The sequence below is a fragment of the Alnus glutinosa genome, chromosome 10, assembly GCF_958979055.1.
Source record: "Alnus glutinosa chromosome 10, dhAlnGlut1.1, whole genome shotgun sequence".
In the NCBI taxonomy this organism is placed as follows: Eukaryota; Viridiplantae; Streptophyta; class Magnoliopsida; order Fagales; family Betulaceae; genus Alnus; species Alnus glutinosa.
The window spans coordinates 26874393-26897886 of NC_084895.1; the positions used below are offsets into that span (position 1 = coordinate 26874393).

Below are 23494 nucleotides of genomic sequence, written 5' to 3' on the forward strand. Positions count from 1 at the left end.
AACTACCCATTGGAGACACTTATTCCCACGAATAGTCCAGCAACCCTAGCCACCAATATGCCGTATAAACTTTACTTCGTTAAAAAAACTCTAAATGGCCATGTTACGGTGAATAAAAAAACTTCATAAACAGACTCCATAAACATATGAGCGAAGTCAAAAATTGACCTGGAAGCAGCTAATCCATCATCAATTAAGCTATTTAGAAAGCCAAAGATCATGCACGACTTCCATTCGAATAAATTTTGAACTGTTATGTCATTTAGTCAGTTAATCTAGTTTTATATAAGCTTAACTTTGTTCACGAGACAAATCTCACAAAAATTAATTACTTTTTGGGTTATAATTCTTACGTAACAAGATTTACACAACTTTTACAAAATACATTCACATGAAGTGTCAGTTCTACTCACATTGATCCCGCTTCATGTGAATGTCTTACGTGAAAATTATATAAATTTATCATGTAAAAGTCATTTCTCTTACTTTTTTAGTAGCAGTGATAAAGCTCTTCATCAAAGTTTCAGAAAGTACCAGTATTGACCTTAAAATGTCAAGATGGAAATTTTTGTCTAGGGGTGGGCAAATTATCCGTTTACCGCCTACCGAACCGAACCGAACCGCCATCGACTTTAACCGACTAATTTCGGTTCGGTAGTCAATATAAAATTTTATTCCGAAAGCCAAATCGGCAGCCGAACTGAACCGTCTTTTAAGCGGCAACCGAACCGAACCGAATTCTATTCCGACGGATTAATCGAACCGATATAAAACGAAACGAAGTCGTTTTAGTAAGAACGAAACGTATGATCATTTTTTTTCCTTTAAAAAAATCAAAACGACGTCGTTTCATTACCCATTTTAACCGAATGTTAACCGATTTAACCGACTTAACCAACCGCCTTACCGACTTAACCGACCGCATATTAACCGCTTTACTAACTAAACCGACCGCCTATTAACCGCTTAACCGACTCAACCGACCACCTATTAACTGCTTAACCGATTTAACCGAAATAAATTCACTGACTACATTCTGACAAAAATCGGTTAACCGACCGAATTAACCGCCTACCGAACCGACGGCCACCCCTACTTTTGTCCATTTTTTTTTCACGAAAAGACACGCTAAAATATAATTTAGGAAAAAAAAAGAAAGAAGTAAAACTAGAAAAAGAAAAAAGAGCTGCAATCCTTATGTTTTTGTTTGTTAATAAATATCGGAAGTTTATGAGACTAAATAACTTGAATAGAATAGTTAGCAAGGACAAGCTAACATAATCCTGACTCTTTGCATATAACGTAACCAAGGCCATTGTGATCAGGATCATAATCGTTTAGATTTTAAAATTTTATCAAATATATATATATATATATATGAGGCGGCTCCTCTCTCTTTTCTTAGTTTTCTACACGAAGGGAAAAAAAGGAAGAAAATGACTCCCTGCTAGTTGTAGTAACTCTGGGCTTCACTTCCACTGAAAAGAGATCAATCGTATGGTTATCAGTAGCTGTTCGATACTGATTAAGACGCTGTTCCTTCATAAATCTCAATCATAGCTGGAATATAACTTCGACCCGCCACTGTAATACATCCATTTTATCATTTCTTATCAATTATTTTTATTATCATTTTAAAATTCATTATTGAATTTGTGAACAAAATTGGAAAGCAACATTTCTCAATCGTCTATTCACTGCTCTCTCCCGCTTTACAAACGAACCAAACGTCAATCAGCAGAAAAGAAAACCAGGAAGATTTTCAGAGAGAGAGAGAGAGAGAGAGAGATGAGTGGAGCAGAGAAGGTGGTGTGTGTAACGGGAGCGTCAGGTTACATAGCGTCATGGTTGGTGAAGCTGTTGCTCCTGCGCGGCTACACCGTGAAAGCCTCGGTTCGTGATCCAAGTCAGTACTAAACACTGTCTTTTGTTAACTTTGGGATTTTCTCAACAAATTACACTTGGGTTTCGTTTGTAGCCGATGTCTCTCTTTAATTCATCGTTAGCCCGCTTTCGTTTTTTCACTAATATGATGACTCTGGCTATAATTTTTGTTTAAGTGGTTCAATCTTTAGCTATTCTCTTTAATGGGTTGTGATAATCATGTTTGAAATATATATTTGTAAAATATAATTGTTGATTTAAAATGATTTTTTTTAGCATAAATGATGAGTTCGAGCCTTGTCTCTCTGTAATTCACTTTCAATTTTACTTGAATATTCAATGCGTAGGGCTTTTATTGATCAATTATTAAATTCACAATTTTCTATTCACTTAACCTTTTGGGATAATTTGTAATTTAATATCATATCATAGCAAAGGTCCTAACTTCAAATATTATTTCTATAATTCACGTCATATTTCAAACTTTTGGGATAACAGGTAATTTAACACTATTAAGAAGAAAACTTATACTCTGTGGGTGGCCTGGGTAAAGGCTAATTGGCTTAAGGGGCGTAGTTTTTGGCAGGTTTCTAACCCCCCCAAAATGCCTCTTGGAGTTGGAAAAAGCTGCTAAAGCTTAGGAGTATTGCAAAACCTTTATTAAACATTTGGTTGGAGATGGGAGAAGCATCTTTCTTTGGTTTGATAACTGGCATCCTGATGGTTGCCTTTGTGATGTTTATGGATTTCGTGTGATGTATGATGCGGGTTATTCTATTGGTCCTATGCTTTCTTCCATTATTAAAGATGTATATTGGCACTGGCTGAATGCCAGATTGGATGCCCTTGTAGATATTCAGTGTAGGCTTCCTGAGGTAGTGTTGGGAGATGCTGATAAGGTGATATGGGATTCTAAGAGTGGTGCTTTCTCTAGTTCGGAAACCTGGGAGAAGCTTAGAGAGGTTCAACCGTCTGTTGATTGGCATAAGGTGGTTTGGTTCCCTGCTGCCATTCCTAAAAATTCGTTTATGTCTTGGCTTGCTTTTCATGGTGCTTTGATTACAAAAGAGAAAATGTGTGGTTGGGGCTTCAGTGGGGATTGTTTGTGCTTGTTCTGTCATGCTTGCCTTGAGAGTCAAGATCATCTTTTCTTCTCTCGTGGTTTTATTAGCAGCATTTGGAAAACGATCATGGCGGATTTTTCTATTCCTTGTCCTCCTCTAGAGTGGGATATGGTTAAGTCCTGGAGTGTTCAAGTGATGAAGGGAAATAATTTCTCTGCTTGTTTCAGAAAACTTCTCTTGTGGCTGTTGTTTATCATCTTTGGATGCAGAGAAATCGTCTGATCCATGGTCATATTCCTCTTTCCGAAGAGAGAATTATTTCAAGGATTAGATGGGAAGTGAAGACTAGATTGTTTGCTAAGTTTCCTCTGAAGTTCTCTCGTAGAAATTGCTGACTTCTGTTCTTTGTGGTTGCTGCGGGTTTATTTTTGTTTTTTCTGCTCTGTTGTTATATGGTTTTGCTTGTAGCAGTGTTGTTGTTATAAGGTTGAGGCTCTCTGTTGTGCAGTAGCCTTTGTTTGTTCTTGTTCTCTGTTGTTCTGTTTTGATGATGTTGTGCTGTATTTGTTGTTTTCCTAGCTAGGGGATTTTGTCCCTATGCAGGAGTTGTTTCCAGTCTTCACTGGAGGGTTTGGATTGTTGAGGTTATGCTTGAATTACTTTGCTGACAACTTCCTAGCAATCACTAAAAGGAGACTATATATCATACTTCTATTGAATTTATTATTTTGATATTTGAGAAGGACAAGATAGAGTACTGGTGGTGTTAAGATGGATAAAGGTATATATAATTATTGAAAAGATACAACACAAACAGTTAATGGGTTCTGCTTAAAATCTGTGCCACAGATGATCCAAAGAAGATGGAGCACTTACTTGTGTTGGATGGAGCTAAGGAGAGACTTCAATTGTTCAAAGCGGACCTAGTGGAAGAAGGAGCCTTTGATTCTGTGGTCCATGGATGTGAGGGCGTTTTTCATACAGCGTCACCTTTTTATCACAATGTCACTGATCCACAGGTACGAATCAATGCGAATGTCACGGAGTATGCCAATATGTTGTTTCATAGAATGACCAATTTTGTATAATGCTTGGTGGTTTACCAAAAGTAGATGAAACTGTCATGTCCTCTAATAGCAGAAAGCAGTCCATATGCTATCGATTTCAAATTTTGATGCTTTTTCTTGTGTAAGTTTATTCTTTCATAGGTTGATACAGATGAAGTTACCCTCTTTGCATTTCGCATGTTTCAAAACACTCATTGATGTTCATTGGGTGCTTCTTCTATATCATTGGTACTACCTTTACATTTGCTCGAAAGTTTGCATGCAAATCTTGTTAGTAGATGGTTGAACTGATTCAAAATTGAAAAGGAACCAAAATGAAATAGTCTGTCTAGATACTGTGCAAGAGTTACGTGTCAATTCACTTGGTGCATATGTCAACATACCCTATTCATAAAGAATTTGCTTATAATTCTTTGCAGGCAGAATTAATTGACCCAGCATTGAAGGGAACACTTAATGTTCTAAGATCATGTGCTAAAGTTCCAACCGTTAAAAGAGTGGTTATAACATCCTCAATGGCAGCGGTTGCATTCAATGGAAAATCTCTTGCTCCTGATGTAATAATCGATGAGACTTGGTTTTCAGATCCTGCTGTTTGTGAGAAATCAAAGGTGCATATATATATATATGTGTGTGTGTGTGTTTGAAAATTTCTTATTACAGACTATCTCCTTTTCAAGTTCTTTAGTGAATACTACATATGAGGATTTAACTGGTTTGTAATGGATTATCGCTCATGCCACGATAGTACATATACTCTCTATCATCGGTATCATATACTCTCTATCATCAGTATCAGAAAGGGTTTAATTAATTTAATTGCGGGCAGAAAGCTTTTTCATTATGTCTTCTAAAAATATTTATTTTCATCAGAGTTGGTATAGGCTTTCAAAAACCTTAGCAGAGGAGGCTGCATGGAAATTTGCAAAAGAGTATGGAATTGACATGGTAGTGATAAACCCGGGGTTGGTGATTGGTCCTCTCTTACAGCCAACTCTTAATTCAAGTGCGGAGTCAGTTTTGAAGCTTGTAAATGGTACCTCTTTAGCTAGTGTCACATTTTTTACCTTTCTATTTGAATACTAACATACAGTACTTAAGATTATCAATAAAATAACTCTATTGAAGAACTTGTCATGGTCCTTGGACCAAATGGCACGTCCTCCCCATGTAACTAAGGGGTGGAGAGTGTGGAGTTATTTACCTGTTAAAGACAACTAAGTAGAATATTCAATTATTCTAGGAATCATGAGGGTAAATATTTAGTTTTTATTTATGTATTTTTTTTTCTTCTCAAAAGTTCATTGAATAGTACATCTCACTGACAAACCTCCAAAAGAAAAACGATTGAGCCCTTGCATATTCTTTTGCTTTTGCTAACTATACTGTTCTTATGTAAAGAATATAGCATGTGACAAAAATCAAAGGCAAATGAGTAGCAGCAGATAAAGTAATCTGGTAAATAGTAGGATTAATAACAATGTTATTAACAAAATATTTTGTGCCTGCATGGCTGCATTAGATGTATTCACCCAATCATATTTCTTTCTCCTGTCACTTCAACTTTCAGTAACTATTTACTAAATGAAATCCAGCTTTAAATTGTCGTAACTTCTACAATTTTGAAGAAAGGAATGGGTTTGTGGTCCAATCCATGCGGCTTACTTTTCTTTTCTTTTTTTAAAGAAAAAAAAAAGTGAACGGTTGTTATTTTCCTGAATCATGAGTGGTCTGATATGGTGTCCCCTGTCATTTTTATCGTCCCTTTGTCCATCTATTTTGTTCAAATGATTTACATTTGTCTTTAGAATAAGTGAATTAGATCTTGGGACTTGCAGCTCCTTGCACTATTTAAAACTCTATGCTAGAGGCTAGATTATATGGAAATAATATCACTCGTCAAATCTTATGGTGCTTGGGATGGAACTTCAAGTTAATTAGAGGTGGCAAAACCCAACTTACGCTGACCCACTACATAACCAGAAATATGCGAGCCAGCTTTTTTTACAGGTCAATTATATTACATGTACAAGCAAATTCAATTTTCTAATGCAAAATGGTTAGCTTCATGCCATACTATCCAGTTGGATTTATTCTTATATTAGTTATATATGTTCATCTTGAATGACTTGGAGTGGTTTTCTTCACATCACATGGAATTGCTTGTATTTTCTTCTGTCATTTCGATCATTATCATGAAACTCTTGCCATGACTAATGTTGCTTTTGACTTTGCTCTGCACTATTATTACAAGATAGAAAAGATTTATTTATTTTTTAAAGATTAATTTTAGTTCTAGGATGGTTTTCCTATTTAGAGAGTTTATTTTAAATTGAAAGGAATCAAGGTGAAATGCAGTTCCTTTCAAGGTAACTTTGGAAAATACTTCTTTCACAATATTTGAAATGTCTTAATATCTCCTACAATGTGGTTCTGCCCAATTCCCTCTCCTAACAGGCACAATATTTTTTTTGTGCAAGGAGATGACCTTTTATCTTATATGCAGGGGCCGAAAGATTCCCAAATGTAACTCACAGATTGGTTGATGTTAGAGATGTGGCTAATGCACATATACTAGCCTTTGAGAAGCCATCAGCTAGTGGAAGATATTGTTTAGTTGGAAGAGTTATTCACTGTTCTGAGGTTATAAAGATGTTGTGTGAACTCTTCCCTGATCTCAATCTTCCTGAAAAGTAAGCTATATATCCATATAACCAACACAAGCATCAATTTCTTTCTTTTCTTATCAACAACATGAGGTCATCAGCTTCCAAATACAAAAAGAACTCCTGATCCTCTAATCAAGTTTAGCATTGTTAGATTTACAGTACAAACTGTTAGAAGAGTGTTAGGGTTTAGAGTACAAGGGCATTTTTTGTCATTTTCATATTTCTCAAAACCCATATAATAAGATGTGTGAGGTAGGCTACGTAACGGCAATGAGCGTCCAACTACTATATAAATTTTTCATGCAAACTAAAACATGGTATCGGAGCGTGTTTAGGATCCTTGTCTAAACCCCTCGTTTGTAGTCTTGGTTTTTCTTCGTTTTGGTTGACGCTTGATATCTTGGTGTTGATTTTTATAGTCCCAGTGGCAGCACCGCCCGTGTGGGCTAAACTACAAAACAAACAAATTATAATTTCTGAATAGCTTGGTTACCTCAAACTGAATGTTTTGAATTTTTTTTTTCTTAGAAGCCAAGCATCAAAGATAGTCAATTTGAATCCAGGACCTATTGATTGGATAGTCTGTTTTGTAACATATATCAGCTACTACTGTAATAAAATCCAACACAATTGACTCATGTTTTGTACATTGCAGATGTGCAGATGACAAGCCTGTTGTGTCAAACTACAAGGTGTCCAAGGAGAGAGCGGAAAGTTTAGGCCTTAACTTTACTCCTGTGGAGGTCAGTTTGAAGGACACTGTTGAAAGCTTGAAGGAGAAGAACTTCTTGTGTGCCTGATTCATCATATTTAACAATTAACACCAAGTCAGGCAAATAGTATTAAATAAACTTTGCCTAAATTTTATTGTTTCGAACATCATTTGTAGTAGCACTGGCTGTTCTTCAATATTTTGGCTTTGAACTTTGTATAATGATGGTATAAAGCATGTGTGACTTCCACATTTTTGTTTTCAAGCATATATTTTTTGAAGTTTCATGCAGATGGTAAATAAAGCATTGAAGTTGCTGGTAGTTCACTACCCTAGTAGAATCTTTATGACTCCTTTTTCTCTTTTAAATATTCATGCTATTCTGTTGATTCAATTTAAGTTGTGCTTCACAAACTTGTCACTCTTCTCTACTTTCTTTGAATATTATTTATCATTCTTTTTTATAATATTCTTGCCAACACTCATATTTTTAAACATTCATCTTTTCTAATGGTCATAATTTTGTCGTAACGGCCATATTTTCCCAACGGTCATATTGAAATAATGTGTTGTTGAGAAGAAAAACAATTAAATAGCCCGAAAGTGTTGTTGAGAATGAATAAAATAAAGGAACATATTGCTAGAACGATTGCCCAAAGGTCATTGTAGCAAAAAAATGTGTTTTACAGAAGCTGAAAATAATCTGACTTTTGCCTCAAATTAGCTAAATGTACACAATATGGAAGATTTAGAGCCATCAACTGGAAATGCTCTTACAAAGGGATACATTCAACGTCCTTGTAAATTAGCCTTATCACTAGAAGATGAACTAGGAAGGGATTATTATTATCTTCATCGTCTTCTTTATGATAGGATTTGCTATTATTTCAGTTATTTCATGTTGTAAGAAGTCTATTCAAGATCAAGTTTAGACTAATAAAGTATGCTTCAAAATATAAACCAACTTTCTTGTGGTGAGACTCAGGTTCCTCTTAAGAACTTTGAAGTTCGACCAACCAAGGTAATCCATGGGAGTTCTTTCTCCATTAAATGACCAAGTGACCAGTTGCTGACATGTAGTCAATAAATTAATAAAATTGGGATGCATATCAAATGTTTGAGGAAATTACTCAGAAGACTCCATTTTCTGCTTTAAGATGTGAGCATTTTTATTTTTTTTCTCCTATGATGAAAAGATTATATTCCCTATTTGGGAAGAATTCATTGAGCATATTTGAGTCAACAAGTTTGTAGAAATACAAGTATTAGCTAATATCTGGAAGAAGATTATATGTAACCATCTCCTCAATTGACAACACACTAACATGAACTTGAAAGCAAAGCACAGAGAAAGAACTGCTGCTGCTGTGAAAGAATTAAGCTAATCTCTCACACCATTGGCTGTAATAAATAATCTCTCTCTCTCTCTTGGTTTCTACTTTTTAACTAAAAGTTTCGTAAAACTTGGGAAATAAGTCGAGGGAAAGACAACAACGTTGTTTCTTGTCATTCATGTTTTCTAAGTCCGAATTTTTGTACTAGATTCCTCCCTCATAGTCTTGTCTTTCCAAATGTTACCTTGCTTTTTTTAAAATCAGCATTGAAATTGAGACAATTATTATAAAATTTTGACTCAAACGGTGATTTTAAAAGTCACGTGACATTTGAGAGGAGATAAAAAAAATACAATAATCGTTCTTACAGCATTACTCGTACTAAAATCCTCTCCATTATCCATTTTGTGGTCAAAATTCAAAATAAATATATTTCACAATGTACATAATATATCACAATAATAAATTTTTTTTTAATGACATATTAGTATACACATCAATTACATCATTAGCTGTACTAATTTTAAAATCTTAATCAAAATCATGTACTTCTAACTTTCTTTAAATTCTGATCACAAAGGATAATGATGCAGGCCAATCTTGATATGAGTCTCACTGAAACTAATAAGAAACTACAAAAGAGATGGAGTACTTTTGCTCCCCATGATGGGAAATTCCTCTTGACCAAAGCAAGATGGAGAATATTGTAAATTGAAAACTTGCACACCAAGGAGATCAAGATTGATCTATTTGTTTATTAAGTTTTTGATTTTTCGTTTTTTTTTTTTAAAAAAAGAAAAAGAAAAAAGGAAAGGAGATGAACACTTAGTTGCGTCCATCCATGTAAAGTGATTGGCCAAGACTACACTACATTACCAATCACATGGATTTTCAATTGGAGTGGGAAAAAAATTATCACTACAAAAAACGTGGTTTTTAGCCACGTGGCGATTTCGCGACGTGGTGATTACCCACATGGCGATTTTGCTATGTGGGTAATCCACCATGTAGCGAAATGTTTTGTATTGGTAATTAGCCACATGTATTTTTGCTATGTAGCCAATTAGCCATGTGGCAAATAAGCCGCGTGGCTAAAATATTTATATTTTTTTTCAATTTTTTTTTTTTTTTTCAAAAATTGAAATTTTTTTCTGAATTTTTTTAGGTTTGAAATTTTAGCCATGTCGCCAATTGGCCATATGGCACATAAACCACGTGGCTAATTTATTAAAATTATTATTATTTTTTTATTTAAAATTTTAGTCATGTGGTTTATCAGCCACGTCGCCAATTGGCCACGTGACACATAAACCACGTGAGTAATTACTTTCCTCCAATCCATTTCTAATTTCCCCCTCCCCTTTAACTTTTCATTTCTCCCTTTTTTTTTTTTTTCTTTTTTATTCCCCCCCCCCCCCCCCCCCCCCCTTTAACATTTCTTTTCATTTTCCTCTTCTTTTTTCTTCCTTCTTCCCCTGTTTCCCATGGACGCCTTTCCTTCTTCTCCTTTTGTTTTTCCCCCCCTTTTATCCACACAAACATGGAGATGGAAGAGGGAGACTAAGAGAGCTTGAGAGAGAGAACTGGAGTGATTCTGAGAGAGAGTCGTGGTCGACAACGGCGCTGGAGTCCGGAGGGCCACGACCCGACGCCGGTGAAGCCAAGGGGTGTTTTTTGGGTTTCTTTCTTCTTCTTCTTCCTTTTTTTTTTTTTTTTTTTTTTTTGTAGTTTCATTTCGCTACATCTCTGGTAAACATGCATCTTCACCGGTAAAACAGGAACGACGACGTGGTGATTTTTGGTTTTTGTTGTTGATTTTTGGTGATTGTTGGTATTTTTTGGTGTTTTGTTGGTGATTTTTTGGTGTAGCGGGTCAATGGAGGATTTTTGGTGATTTTTGGGGGATTTTCTGGATTGGATTTCATGGGGGAAGGAAGGTGATTTTTGGTGATTGTTGGTGATTTTTTAGTGTTTTGTTGGTGATTTTTTGGTGTAGCGGGTCAATGGAGGATTTTTGGTGATTTTTGGGGGATTTTCTGGATTGGATTTCATGGGGGAAGGAAGGTGATTTTTGGTGATTGTTGGTGATTTTTTAGTGTTTTGTTGGTGATTTTTTGGTAATGCGGTCGACGGAGGATTTTTGGTATTTTTTTGGGGATTTTCTGGATTGGATTTCATGGGGGAAGGAAGGTGAAGATTTCGCCGGCCTTGCAGAAGTTTCCGCCGAGGGAAAAAGAAAAAAGAAGTTTCCAGCGATGGCTAAAAAGAAAATACTGGCGAAAAAAAAAAAAAAAAAACGTTGGTGGTTAGCAACGTGGGTTAGTTCCACGTGGCTAAAAGTGTCTATTTTTTTTTTTTTCAAAAATAAAATGCATTTAGCCACATGTGACACGTGGCTAAAAGCTATGTTGCGAAGTAACTACATGTATAAAAATACACATTACTAAGTGACATTTAACAACAACCAGATTAACTATGCGGAACCCGCGTGGCTAATTTTTTTTTTTGAAGAAATAGGATATTATTAATGCTCACTATGAAGAAATACACTCTGCTTCTACAATACTTTCAATAGCAGGACATACCCCCACCCAAGTATTGTTCCACAAAAAAGAAATCGCACATTTAGCCAATTCATGAGCTGTCGTGTTTGCTTCTCGACGAACATGCCTCACCTCCACTGCCGAGAAATGGGAGAAAGACGATTTAATATCATCAATTAACTGTCCGAATATCCGATTACATGGATCCACTGTCCGCAAAGCTGAGACGACCACCAAAGAATCCCCCTCCAATACTACTCGATCGACCCCCAGTTCCCTGCCAAACTCCACAGCAACCCATGCTGCCATAGTTTCAGCAGCAGTAGGGTCCACTATGAAAGGGACTGTCTTTGTCTTTGCTGCAACTAGACGACCTTCAGCATCTCGGATAACTATTCCCACTCCCATCTTCATTTTTTTCTTAGAAATTGCCGCATCCCAGTTGATCTTCCAGCTACCTTCCGGTGGTTTTTTCCATCCCATTCGTTGCATGGGCTCAACACTGATTGAAGCTTCATCCCTGTCAGTTGCATTTATAAAGCCTTCCATAGAAATCTTTGCTGCTTCCATAGTCTGGATCGGGGGAGTGATGAATCCGTTAAAGACAAAATCATTCCTCCTCATCCAAATCATGCGAGCCACATTCCAAGCCTCTACGAATTCCTCCGGATCTAACCTTTCCATTAGGTACAGGAATAATCCCATCCCATCCGTTAGAGTACAAGACATTTTCTGAATCCTTTTTACCCCCTCCTGCCAAACAGCAACAGCAGCTGGGCACCCCCAAATGCTGTGAAAAACAGTTTCGGGTTCACCTGTACAGAAAGGGCACAAAGGATCATCAACTATCTTCCTTTTATGCAAATTCGCCTTGGTAGGAAGGAGATTATTACAAACTTTCCAGCAAAAGTTTTTAAGCACAGGTGGGGCATGCATACCCCAGATTGTCTTCCAAACCTCAACCTGGGCATTGGCACCCGATCCCTCTCCTCTATCTTGAGCCAGCCTATTCAGTTCCATATAATAGGCGCTTCTCACCGTGAAAGTGCCTGCTGTGGTACCTCTCCAAATCATTTTATCCTCCTGACGCAGAGGACTAATCAACACACTACCTATTTTAGCCACATCACCTGGGTCAAACAGTCTTCGCACCAGATTGAAATCCCACCACCCGGTAACTGGATCAATCAGCATATTAACTCTAGCTTCAGGGTGCAAACCAGCTTGTGATGGAGGGAGAAGTCTAGCATGAGGAGGGGATAGCCATGCGTCCCCCCAGATTTTGATGTTTGCTCCATTTCCTACTCTCCACCCCATTCCATTCTGCAGTAGATGCTTGGCATTGATGATACTTCTCCACACGAAGGATGGTCTCCTGCCCACAGTAACCTCCAAAAATTTTGCCCGAGGATGGTACTTCTCTTTCATTACTCGAGCTACAAGGGAAGACGGATTTGTGAGAATCCGCCACCCTTGTTTTGCAAGCAATGCCAAATTAAAAACCTCCAAGTCTCTGAATCCCATCCCTCCTCTATTTTTCGGTGCTCCCATTCACGTGGCTAATTGAATATGGTTAAATACCAAATTTTTTGTAGTGTATATATATTTTGAACTTTAAGCCATGCCCATATGAATTGTACAGCATCAACAACCATTATCTCATATAATATTTCTTTATGTGCATAAAAGATACTAGAAAAACAAATCTACTTTCTTCTCTCTCTCTCTCTCTCTATCTCTTTTTCTTTTTTCTTTTTTTTTTTTTTTCAAAAAAGATAATAATGTTGTCTAGGGGAGAAGAGGAATATGCTTTCTTCTCTTTGTGTGAAAATAATATAGGACTATAAAGGACCTTAGAAGCTTGGTGACGGGCAGAACTAAAATTGTTATGGCAGAATATTATACCAACAGAAAGCTAAGAATTGAAGATTGAAAGAGAACTCAGAAAGAAAGAAAATAAGAAAATAAGAAATATGAAAGAAAAAGACTCTAGTTGTCCCAAATAAGCAATCAGAGAAATAATTCTGAAAAAAACTGAACTTTAATTGATATTTCAAAACTAAATTCCAAATAATGGAGACATGTCTTTGCATTGTCTAACTTTGAGTACTTTTCAAGCAAAATACTTAGAGAACAAAAAATACAAAAATATTCATAATCTTGGAGATAAAGCAAAATACTTATAGAGAAAGTAAAAAATATTATTTTAAAGATAATCTCCAAATATATATTACGCACGATTCTTTACATTTTTTGTAGTTCCTCTTTATTAAGATATTCCGATACCATTAATTCAAACAACTCAACTACTAATTCAAAATCAAGCTTACACCTCGAGTTTAAAGGGAGGTATTAGATAGAGAAATGATTCTTCACCACCTAAATATACAACTTTTTACCATATTGTCTATGTGGCAAGGTGGTCCCGCATTTTATTTTATTTTTTAAAAATAAAAAAACTCTAAAGTTAGTAAGGGACCACCTTGCCACATAGATAAGATGGTAAAAAGTTGTATATTTAAGTGGTGGAGAATCATATCTCTATTAGATATACTCTGAATATTTGCTGGATATATTTTAATATTATATTTTCTAGTTCGGGTCAATTTGTGTTTCTTTGTATAAGTCGATTTAGGTTTACTTATATAGGTCGATTTATTCAATTATAAATAGGGACATATATATTGTAAAACAATCGAGTTAATAAAACACAATGTTCTTTTCTTTCTTTCTTGCTTTCATTTTTATTCTAGTATTTTAAGTTCCTAAAAATATTTTCAAAACAATGCTTCCAGGTAGCCTCCATTTCCTTGGTGCGCAAGTTTAAGTTTACACATTTTCTCTATCGTCGCTTTGCTCATCTCCATTTCATCATTGTTTTAGTTTAAAACTTTAAACCGTGCCAAGCAAGTACTTACAAAAAAAAAAAAAAAAAAAAAAAAAAACCGTGCCAAGCAAGTAGGAATTTCCGCATCATGGGGACCAAAAGGTATGATATGCCCTCACTTTAGTTAGTTTCTTGTCAGTGTGGGAAGTTCTGTCATTATCATTATATATATATATATATATATAAAGTTCTTATAACTAACAATTGATTTTAAAATAGTTTAATAAATTTTTAAGTGTGCTAAAGTGATCATTCAAATTACAAAGATATGTCAAAATGTTACCTTTTTTTTTTTTTTTTTTTTTTTTTTTTTTTGTTTCTATAATAACCTAATCCTGGAAAAAACAAAAATAAAAAATTAATAAAAAAAATTTTTTAAACAAAAAAAGAAAAGAAAAGAAAAAAAAACCTAGGAGTGGATTAATAAAAAAAATGTAAAATTAGTTTCTGTAATTGGCATAAATTACAAATCGCTTCCTCTGATACCAAAATTAATTCAAATATCCATGTGGTTGGCTTAATTTATAGACGTTCTCTAAAGTTAAATTCTGTAAAAAAAATTTGACAGATTTTGTTAAGCGTAACGTCAACACCAATAAGATGACACGTGTCTATCAAAATAAAAAAAATATAAATCTATTAAAAATATAAATAAGTAAAACTTAAAAAATTATTTTTTAAAACAAAAAATTGAAAAAAAAAAAAAAAAGAGGTGGCTCCGGTTGGGGCTGATTCTTTTAAAATTTGACAGATTTCATTAGGTGCTACGTCAACGTCAATAAGATGGCAACACCTGCCACTCTTACTAAATAAATACAAATATATTAAACTAAAAATATTATTATTATTATTATTATTTAAAAAAAAAAAAAAAAAAAAAGATCGCAAAATAAAATGGGCTGTGACTTTGCTGCTTCGACATGAGAGCTCGAGACTTTGACCGGACCTTTGCTCGTCAACGACATGAGAGACCGAGACTTTGAGGGAGGAATATAATTAATAAAGGAACACGAATGTCGACAAGAAACAACAAAGACAAGTTTCCCTCAACTTATTTCCTCAGTTACTTAAAAAAAAAAAAAAAAAAAAAAACGAAAAAAACAAAAAAACTTGTTTCCTCAGTTTTACGAAGCTGTTGAGTCCAAAAAGTGGAAACCCAGAGACCAAGTTTTGGAATTGTTTAATGATCGACAATCATCTCTCTCTCTCTCTCTCTCTCTCTCTCTCTGTCTCCCTGCTCTTGTCTATAAATAGGTTGCTTCTCTCACAGTTCTCTCTGTGCTCTGCTTTCAGGTGACCGATACTTCTTCTTAATTCTCATTTCATTTCTTTTACTTACACTAGCTTGTACTTGCTTTCCCTTTTGTAAATTGTATATACAACTGTTATGGGTTGGAATAACAGTTAGCTTTCATTCATTTCTTGAAGGTGTTAAGGATTTGCAACTACTAGTCTACTACTGGAGGTGAAACAAAGTTCTGAAATTCTCGTATCATTTATTATCATGGACATCACAGCGTTACACTTTGGGTATCAGATTTCGAAAGAAACTTTTTCTGTGCTCTGGACACATGAACATGTTCATGTCAGTTTTGATCTGAATAGGAGAAAGATGTTCTTCTTTCTTTCTTATCTCTCTGAAGAACACAAGCTCGAACTCTGCTTTGACAGCATTTGGCAGATTAAGCTGCATCGACCACGTGGCCAAGCTACAATGTTTCTTCTCATCCAGGTTTGTTTGTTGCTTAATTAATTACTAATACCATTTCTATGATTTGCTGCATGCCTCCACGCTTTCTCTACTTCAAACCATGCATTTTCTTGTTTGGACAAAATTAGATTTTAATTAGCAGATACATTAGTTTACATTATTCGATGTTAATGAATTGCAGAATATACCAGGAATGAATTTTGTAAATCTGAGTGTGTTTGTAGGCTATGGGAAAAAGATGGAGATTATATATCTCTGTTTAAATTTCCGTAAAAAAATTAACGGTAATCCACATATTTACTTTCAGGTGTTTGACATGTGTCATTGCATTAAAAAAACTGAAAATAAAAAGTTTTAAAAATTAATAAAAAAATTTTAAAAAAATTGAAAATAATAAAACTTTAATAAAATTTTTTATCAGTTTTTCTTAACAAAATCGTCTTTCTATTGCCAGTTACTTGGTGCTCCTAAGATTTATAAGGAAGATGTCTCTTATGCTAATGGTTATCAGTGGCACCGACAAGTTGATTTCACTCCATCTTGTCGCATTGGCCAATCTTCTACTCTATGTTTGGAGCTTCCACATGAGGGTCAGCTCCCAAACTTTCTGCCCTATGAAGAAAATGAAGGCCAATTTGTTCTTCTGGAAGGATCTAATTTCTCCTGCAATTCAGGTCTTGTCCCCATTGTGAATCCACCCCCAGGGTTCAACTTGCCATATAAAATCTTGTTCAAGATCAACTCTTTAGTTCAGAGTGGGTGTCTTCCTGGGCCAGCAATTGATATCAATTTTTGTCGGTTGGTCGATCCTGAGAGAATAAAACTCGAGTATATAGAGAGTGCCTTGGAAAAACTGCATCATTTAAAAGACTGCTGCTTTGAGCCTGTAAGGTGGCTTAGTGAGCAGTATAAAAGATACGCCACGGGTAGGCAACTTCCAACACCTCCTGCTATATCTTTAGATGATGGATTGGTATATGTACACAGGGTTCAAATAACTCCATCAAAAGTATATTTCCGTGGTCCAGAGGTGAGCCTCTCCAATCGCATCTTACGCAATTATCCTCAAGATATTGATAATTTTCTTCGCGTATCTTTTGTTGATGAGGACTTGGACAAACTGCACTCAACAGTCTTATCTCCTCGAGCATCTTCTAAAAATGAGGACGACAAGCGAACTAGCATTTATGAGAGGATACTGTCCACTCTAAGAAACGGCATAGTTATTGGTGATAAGAAGTTTGAGTTTCTTGCCTTTTCAAACAGTCAATTGCGGGAAAATTCTCTTTGGATGTTTGCTTCAAGAACTGGTCTTACTGCAGCAGACATCAGGGAGTGGATGGGCGATTTTCGTGCAATAAGGAATGTGGCAAAATATGGTGCCAGACTGGGCCAATCTTTTAGCTCCTCCAGGGAAACTATGCACGTTGACGGCCATGAAATTGAGATGATTCCTGATGTAGAAGCTAAAAGGCATCCAACCACATATTGTTTCTCTGATGGTATAGGGAAGATATCTGAAGAACTGGCTTGCGAAGTGGCTTCAAAATGTGGCTGCAGAGGTTCGGTTCCATCTGCATTTCAGATTCGATATGGTGGGTATAAAGGTGTTGTTGCTGTGGATCCAACATCATCGATTAAGCTGTCATTGAGAAAGAGCATGTGTAAGTACAATTCGCAGAACACAACCCTGGATGTTTTGGCATGGAGCAAGTATCAACCTTGTTTTCTCAATCACCAAATTATCACTCTTTTGTCTTACCTCGGGGTTAGTGATCAAGTTTTCGAAAAGAAGCAAAAGGAGACAGTAGATCAACTAAATGCTATATTAACAGATCCGTTGAGCGCACGGGAGGCACTGGAGTTTATGTTCCCAGGAGAGATACCAAACATTCTGAAGGAAATGCTAACTGTTGGTCACAAGCCAGATGAAGAACCATTTCTTTCGATGATGCTACAAGTATTACGTGCATCTACATTGATGGACTTGCGGCAGAGAGCAAGGATATATATTCCAAATGGAAGATCTATGATGGGATGTCTTGACGAAACCAGGACATTGAAATATGGCCAAGTATTTGTGCAGATTTCTCGTTTTAGTAAGCAGCTCGCTAGCGATCCCTCGCTCAAGTTTAGTGCCAACAATTCAGACGCAAAGAATTTTATTTTTGAGGGCAAGGTTGTTGTCGCTAAAAACCCTTGTCTATATCCAGGAGATGTGCGTGTTCTAAGGGCAGTTAATGTGCCAGCTTTGCAGCACATGGTGGATTGTGTTGTTTTTCCGCAAAAGGGAAAGAGGTAAGATTGTGATATCCCATAATAGATACTTCTAAAGCATGAAATCCTTTTAATATGTGCACACACACCCACAAAGACACAAACATACACAGACAAATTGAGTTTACACATAATCCTAATTCACCATAAAATTCAGCATATCCTACAAATCTGTATATCATGTGATCTATTGCTATGATATTTTGTGTAATCTATATATGTTTGTTATTTAAACAGACCTCACCCAAATGAATGTTCGGGGAGTGATTTGGATGGAGATACATACTTTGTCTGTTGGGACCCTGATCTTATTCCTCGTCAGCAAATTAAACCAATGCATTACATCCCAGCACAAACTGTGCTAGTCGATCATGATGTTACAATAGAGGTACTACTCAGTCGCAATTTGATTTGTTCCTCCATATGTTCTTTTTGCCACCATAATTGATGTACCCATAAAAATGCAATGTAAAAGTAAGGTATGATAGCTCCTCAAAACACAAAAACAGTTTTCACTTTTATGTCACGTCAAAACATTTTTTTCAAACCAAAAACAAAAAACATCCTCGGATATCTACAAAGGGATAATGCACTGCATAAATACATAATATGTAAGGCATTCATAAGAAACTTTTTAATCTGTTGGACTCTTGAACTAGGCTTTTGCCCCCATTAAATTTTTAATAGCCTTTTTTTTTTTTTTTTTTTTTGTCTTCTAAGATTATCATTTATCTTTCATATGTATCCATCCCGTTTGCAACAAATTCCTTCTATACCTTGCATACTAAATAATGTTACTTCTTTGCTACAGGAAGTTCAGGAGTATTTTCCAAAGTACATGGTCAATGACAATTTAGGAATCATTGCTAATGCCCACAAAGTCTTTGCCGATTGTGAGCCTTGTGGGGCAATGAGTGATAAATGCATTAAGCTTGCAAAGAAACACTCAATTGCTGTTGACTTCCCCAAAAGTGGCGTGGTAGTCGAAATACCATATTGGCTGCGTCCCAAAAAGTATCCAGATTTCATGGAAAAGCCTGATTATATAAACACCTATGAATCACAATCTGTGATCGGAAAGCTTTTTCGAAAAGTGAAAGACATTGTATCGTGCACTAGCCCTATAAATCCCTTCACTCGGGAAGTAGCAAAGCAGTATTATGATCTCGATATGAAAGTAGATGGCTTTGAGGAATACATCAGTGATGCTTTCGATTACAAAAGTAAATATGATTCCAAGTTGGGAAATTTAATGGACTATTATGGGATCGAAACAGAAGCCGAAATACTCAATGGCAACATCTTAAAAAGCTCAAGTTGTTTCAATAAGAGGAGGGATACAGAAGCAATTAATTATGCGGTGAAGTCTTTGAGAAAGGAAGCTAGGACTTGGTTCAACAAGGGTTTGATTGACTCAGATTCTGACTCGGATGTTGTAGATGCAAAAGCATCAGCCTGGTATCATGTTACTTATCATTATAGTTATTGGGGTCGCTACAATAAGGGAATGGATGGAGCTCATTTCCTTAGTTTTCCATGGTGCATCGGGGACAAGCTTCTCCAGATCAAGAGGAAGGCTTCACTTATGTCATCTCTGGAGCATCATTTCAGTCATGGACTGCATTTGGATTGAGATGTTTAGCATCTCATGTAAAAAACGTTAATTATAGTCTTTGTAACCTAAGTATGTGATCATAGAAACAGTTAGATGTTTGCTACTATTTTACATTTGCTTACTGTCATTGGTATATGTTTGTGATCAAACCTATGCTCCAGGCAGATGTTTGGGGCCAGGATAAGTTGTAATTTCTGTTGTAAAATAGATGTGTGGTTTGTATCTTGTTATCTTATTCTTCAACATAAGAGCTCTATCTATTATCTTCTGCTCACTAAAATCTGGTTTCTAAACATTTGTCAGCATCAATGGTATGCCATTTAGATGCTTTTATGACAGTTAATCTCTGCTACTTCTTTCTGCCACTGATCCACAAGTTTAATCCAATATACTTCTCTTTAATCCAATATCCAATATACTTGCTTACTGGTATTCCTTTTTCTTTATTTTTGTGCATTTTTCTTTAAACTCTGCACTGTTTGAATCAATTTACACAAGCAAAAAATAAAGTCATGCATGATTTGATGATACAATTGCTCCAAAAATCAAGTCTAAAACCTTTACTTCGGAGGGAAAGGTCAAGCCCTAGCTCACAAGATAGAGGAACTTGTAGATAACACTATTTCATTTGTGGTTTCTTTTTCAAGAATGGAATAATAATTCTTCCAATAAAGTTCTCGAAATTCTATGAAATCAATTATAAACCTAGTCTCACCTAATAAGGAACCAATATGGGACTTAAGACCCATGCAACACCTTTACAATCCACCCACCTAATATGGACTAACTTTCTGGGGTATTACATGTTACAACCGTCTACATCCATGTTCTAGTACTTTTGCCATTTACAGATTGGTCAGTAGGTGACATCAATGCCCCACCTTTAGATTTGAAATGTTAGAAAATTTATTAAATGATTAAATTCACCATCTCTTATGAGCTTAAGCTTTTGGAAGAAGTGGTGATTTAACATGGTATCATAGCAGAGGTTTTGAGTTCAAATCCCGACTCTGCTGTTTACCTATTTTAATTAATTATTCCACGTGTTGGGACTTACTTATTGAGGAAGTGTTTGAACCCGCACATGAAAATGAGTGTTGGAATACTAATTAAATACTTATCAACTGAAGCTTTTGGGACAAGTGACAAATTAACAAAAAGAAACAAGAAAAAATAAGTTCATCATCATTTTCTACAACTGCAGCTTTTCAAACTGTTGCTCTAATTCCAACTTATCCAACTTCTAGTTGGTTTGCCTGAAAACATGTAAAGTACAGGTCTGAAGTTCTACTGTACACATCACTGATATGATTCAGACAAATTTTGTGCAACATGATTAGCTTTTTGATGGATTAACTTCATGAAACTGTTCATGTAAGAGCTACTTCCCTTTCTGCTTTCATATTTCAGGCAGAATTAATTGATTCAGCCGTGAAGGGAACAATCAACGTTCTTAGATCACGTGCAAAAGTTCCTTCTGTCAAGAGAGTGATTGTAACATCCTCAATGGTTGCAGTCGCATATAATGGAAAACCTCTGACCTTTGATGTGGTAGTTGATGAGACCTGGTTTTCAGATGCACTTTTTTGTGAGAAATTGAAGGTGTGTGCTTTATGTTAAGTTCTTGTTACTTCTCATCTCTTTGCAAGTTATTCTCCTTACTTTATCACTATAAAGTATCTTACATACTATGCTTTTGAAGATTCTGATACCGGTTATGTCTAAATAATGACCCTACAAACATAAGAGAGTATCAGTAATGCCATTTTTGTTTGACGTTTCTGCTGGTGTGCTGGATCCAACAGTACAAAACAAGAGTACTCCTTTAATTCTGTATCCATCTATTGTTCTCAACATTCTTTTCTTTTTCTTGGCTAGGATGTTCTTAACCTCTGTTATGGAACAGAAGTAGCTCTGAACTTGTTATGCCTCTTGTTTAAGATATTTTTATTGTTATCTTGCTTTTTCATCTTTACTTCTGTTTTAGCTTTCAACTACAGAATCAGTAAGCATATTACCATATTCAGCTCCTATGCCTCTTTTTGGTTCTTCTAGTTAGAATCCTGTCATACATAGGATAAATCCATTCATAATGAAAAACTACCTGACCCTTCATTAATAGTCAACATCGTGCTATGTTAAATATAAGATAGATCAATCTTTAATTGGTTAATTTGATCGAAACTATTACTAAGTTTGAAATAAATACATCAGATATTTGATTCATGTTGATGGAGATGGATAATGACAATGGAACAGTTTGTCATAATAAAGTTGTACTAATCTCTACCAAGTGTTACAGAGTTTCTTTCAAACCAAATAGTTTTGGCTTGGATTGACTGGAAACTTGAAGAGCTTAATCTGCATCCACAATGTTCATTTGATGTAAACATTAAATTTGATTCTTTTTATCTTTTTCTATTTCAGAGTTGGTATATAGTTTCAAAAACTTTAGCTGAGGAAGCTGCTTGGAGATTTGCAAAAGAGAACGAAATTGACTTGGTTACAATAAATCCAAGGTTTGTGATTGGTCCTCTTTTACAACCAACTCTTAATTTTACCACGGAGGAGATTCTGAAACTTATAGATGGTACTCTTTACTCTTGAGCAACTAGTTCCTATTTTATTTACTTATTAGAAAAGCATATCCCAGAAATTTAGAACCACCTTAACATGAGTATCTTAAGAAATCTAGGTATTAATGTATCCAAGTAAATTTTTTCTACTGGGCATTAATCTATCAGGCTTCTACACTTCCAGCTGATAGAGTGAGTAGGATTTGTTTCCCTTTCTGCTTGATCTTTATGAACACAAGTTACTATCTTCATTACCTAAAAGAAAGAAAGAAAAAAGAAACAAAAATTGTTTTTCTCTTTTGTTTCTGGAAAAGGCTTCTGATTGAGGGAAACCTATTTTCAGGGGAAAGAAAAAGTTAATCTCATTATACAGCTTAGGGATGTACCTAATGATGACTACTAATCAACTAATCTCTCACATATCCCATAGCTTCTGCCAAAAAATGGATTTAATTACCTGCTTTTGGTGAATCAGTAAATTGCCAAATGAAAAACTAGCAAGACTGCATATTTGACTTTAGTGGGAGTAAAATTCTAATTTTCTTCTGCAACAACATTATATCTAATTCTTGACAGTTGAGGCTTTTATGCATGCAGGAGCTCAAACATTTCCCAATCCATTCTATAGATTTGTTGATATTAGAGATGTTGCAAATGCACATATTCAAGCACTTGAAGTTCCTTCAGCCACAAGCAGATATTGTTTAGTTGAAACCGTTATACACTGTTCTGAGGTTATGAAGATTTTGCATAAACTGTACCCCACTTTTTGCCTTCCTGAAAAGTAAGTCATTATTATTTGCAAGCACTGAGTGTCACTTGTTGCTGTGGTTGAATGAAAAATAGCCGATTTTCATCTCTTACTATATTTTTAGGGCCATATTACTTCTTATTGTTTTCTTGGGTACTGGTTTTGCCTGATGAGTATTGTTTTAATATGTTCAATTGTATGGAATTCTTAAAAAAATTTACCAAATACTTCATACTAACTTAACCTGTTTAAGTCAATATTGTAACACTTCAAATCTAATCATTTAATTAATAACCTAACAATTCACATCTAAAGGCAGGGCATTGATGTCACCTATTTACCAATCTATTATTTGTCCCTTTTGAAACCCTAGGGAGTTATTTGTCATAACCTCAAACCCTGTT

General features: G+C 35.5%; 2 protein-coding genes and 1 long non-coding RNA gene across 5 annotated transcripts; all 3 read left to right on the top strand.

The window, feature by feature from the left end:
- Positions 1–1424: 1424 nt before the first annotated feature.
- Positions 1425–7737, top strand: LOC133879564 (phenylacetaldehyde reductase-like). Of its 3 annotated transcripts, none has more exons than XM_062318178.1 (7): positions 1425–1586; positions 1739–1906; positions 3798–3967; positions 4435–4626; positions 4889–5051; positions 6522–6708; positions 7340–7737. In XM_062318178.1, the coding sequence occupies exons 2-7, from the start codon at positions 1789–1791 to the stop codon at positions 7482–7484; spliced, it is 975 nt and encodes a 324-aa protein (XP_062174162.1). In that variant the 5' UTR covers positions 1425–1586; positions 1739–1788; the 3' UTR covers positions 7485–7737. The 3 variants fall into 3 exon arrangements, with proteins under 3 accessions (XP_062174162.1, XP_062174161.1, XP_062174163.1); XM_062318177.1 differs by having other exon boundaries at positions 1742–1906; XM_062318179.1 differs by lacking the exons at positions 1425–1586; positions 1739–1906 and adding an exon at positions 2705–2873.
- Positions 7738–15603: 7866 nt separating this feature from the next.
- Positions 15604–19993, top strand: LOC133879563 (probable RNA-dependent RNA polymerase 1). The gene is made up of 4 exons (XM_062318176.1): positions 15604–15892; positions 16326–18169; positions 18386–18536; positions 18960–19993. Exons 1-4 carry the CDS (start codon positions 15665–15667, stop codon positions 19779–19781), a joined length of 3045 nt encoding a protein of 1014 aa, XP_062174160.1. The 5' UTR covers positions 15604–15664; the 3' UTR covers positions 19782–19993.
- Positions 19994–21155: 1162 nt separating this feature from the next.
- LOC133879565 (uncharacterized) lies at positions 21156–23118 on the top strand. The gene is made up of 3 exons (XR_009902114.1): positions 21156–21365; positions 22191–22282; positions 22937–23118. It is a non-coding gene; the product is annotated as an uncharacterized LOC133879565 (long non-coding RNA).
- Positions 23119–23494: the final 376 nt, after the last annotated feature.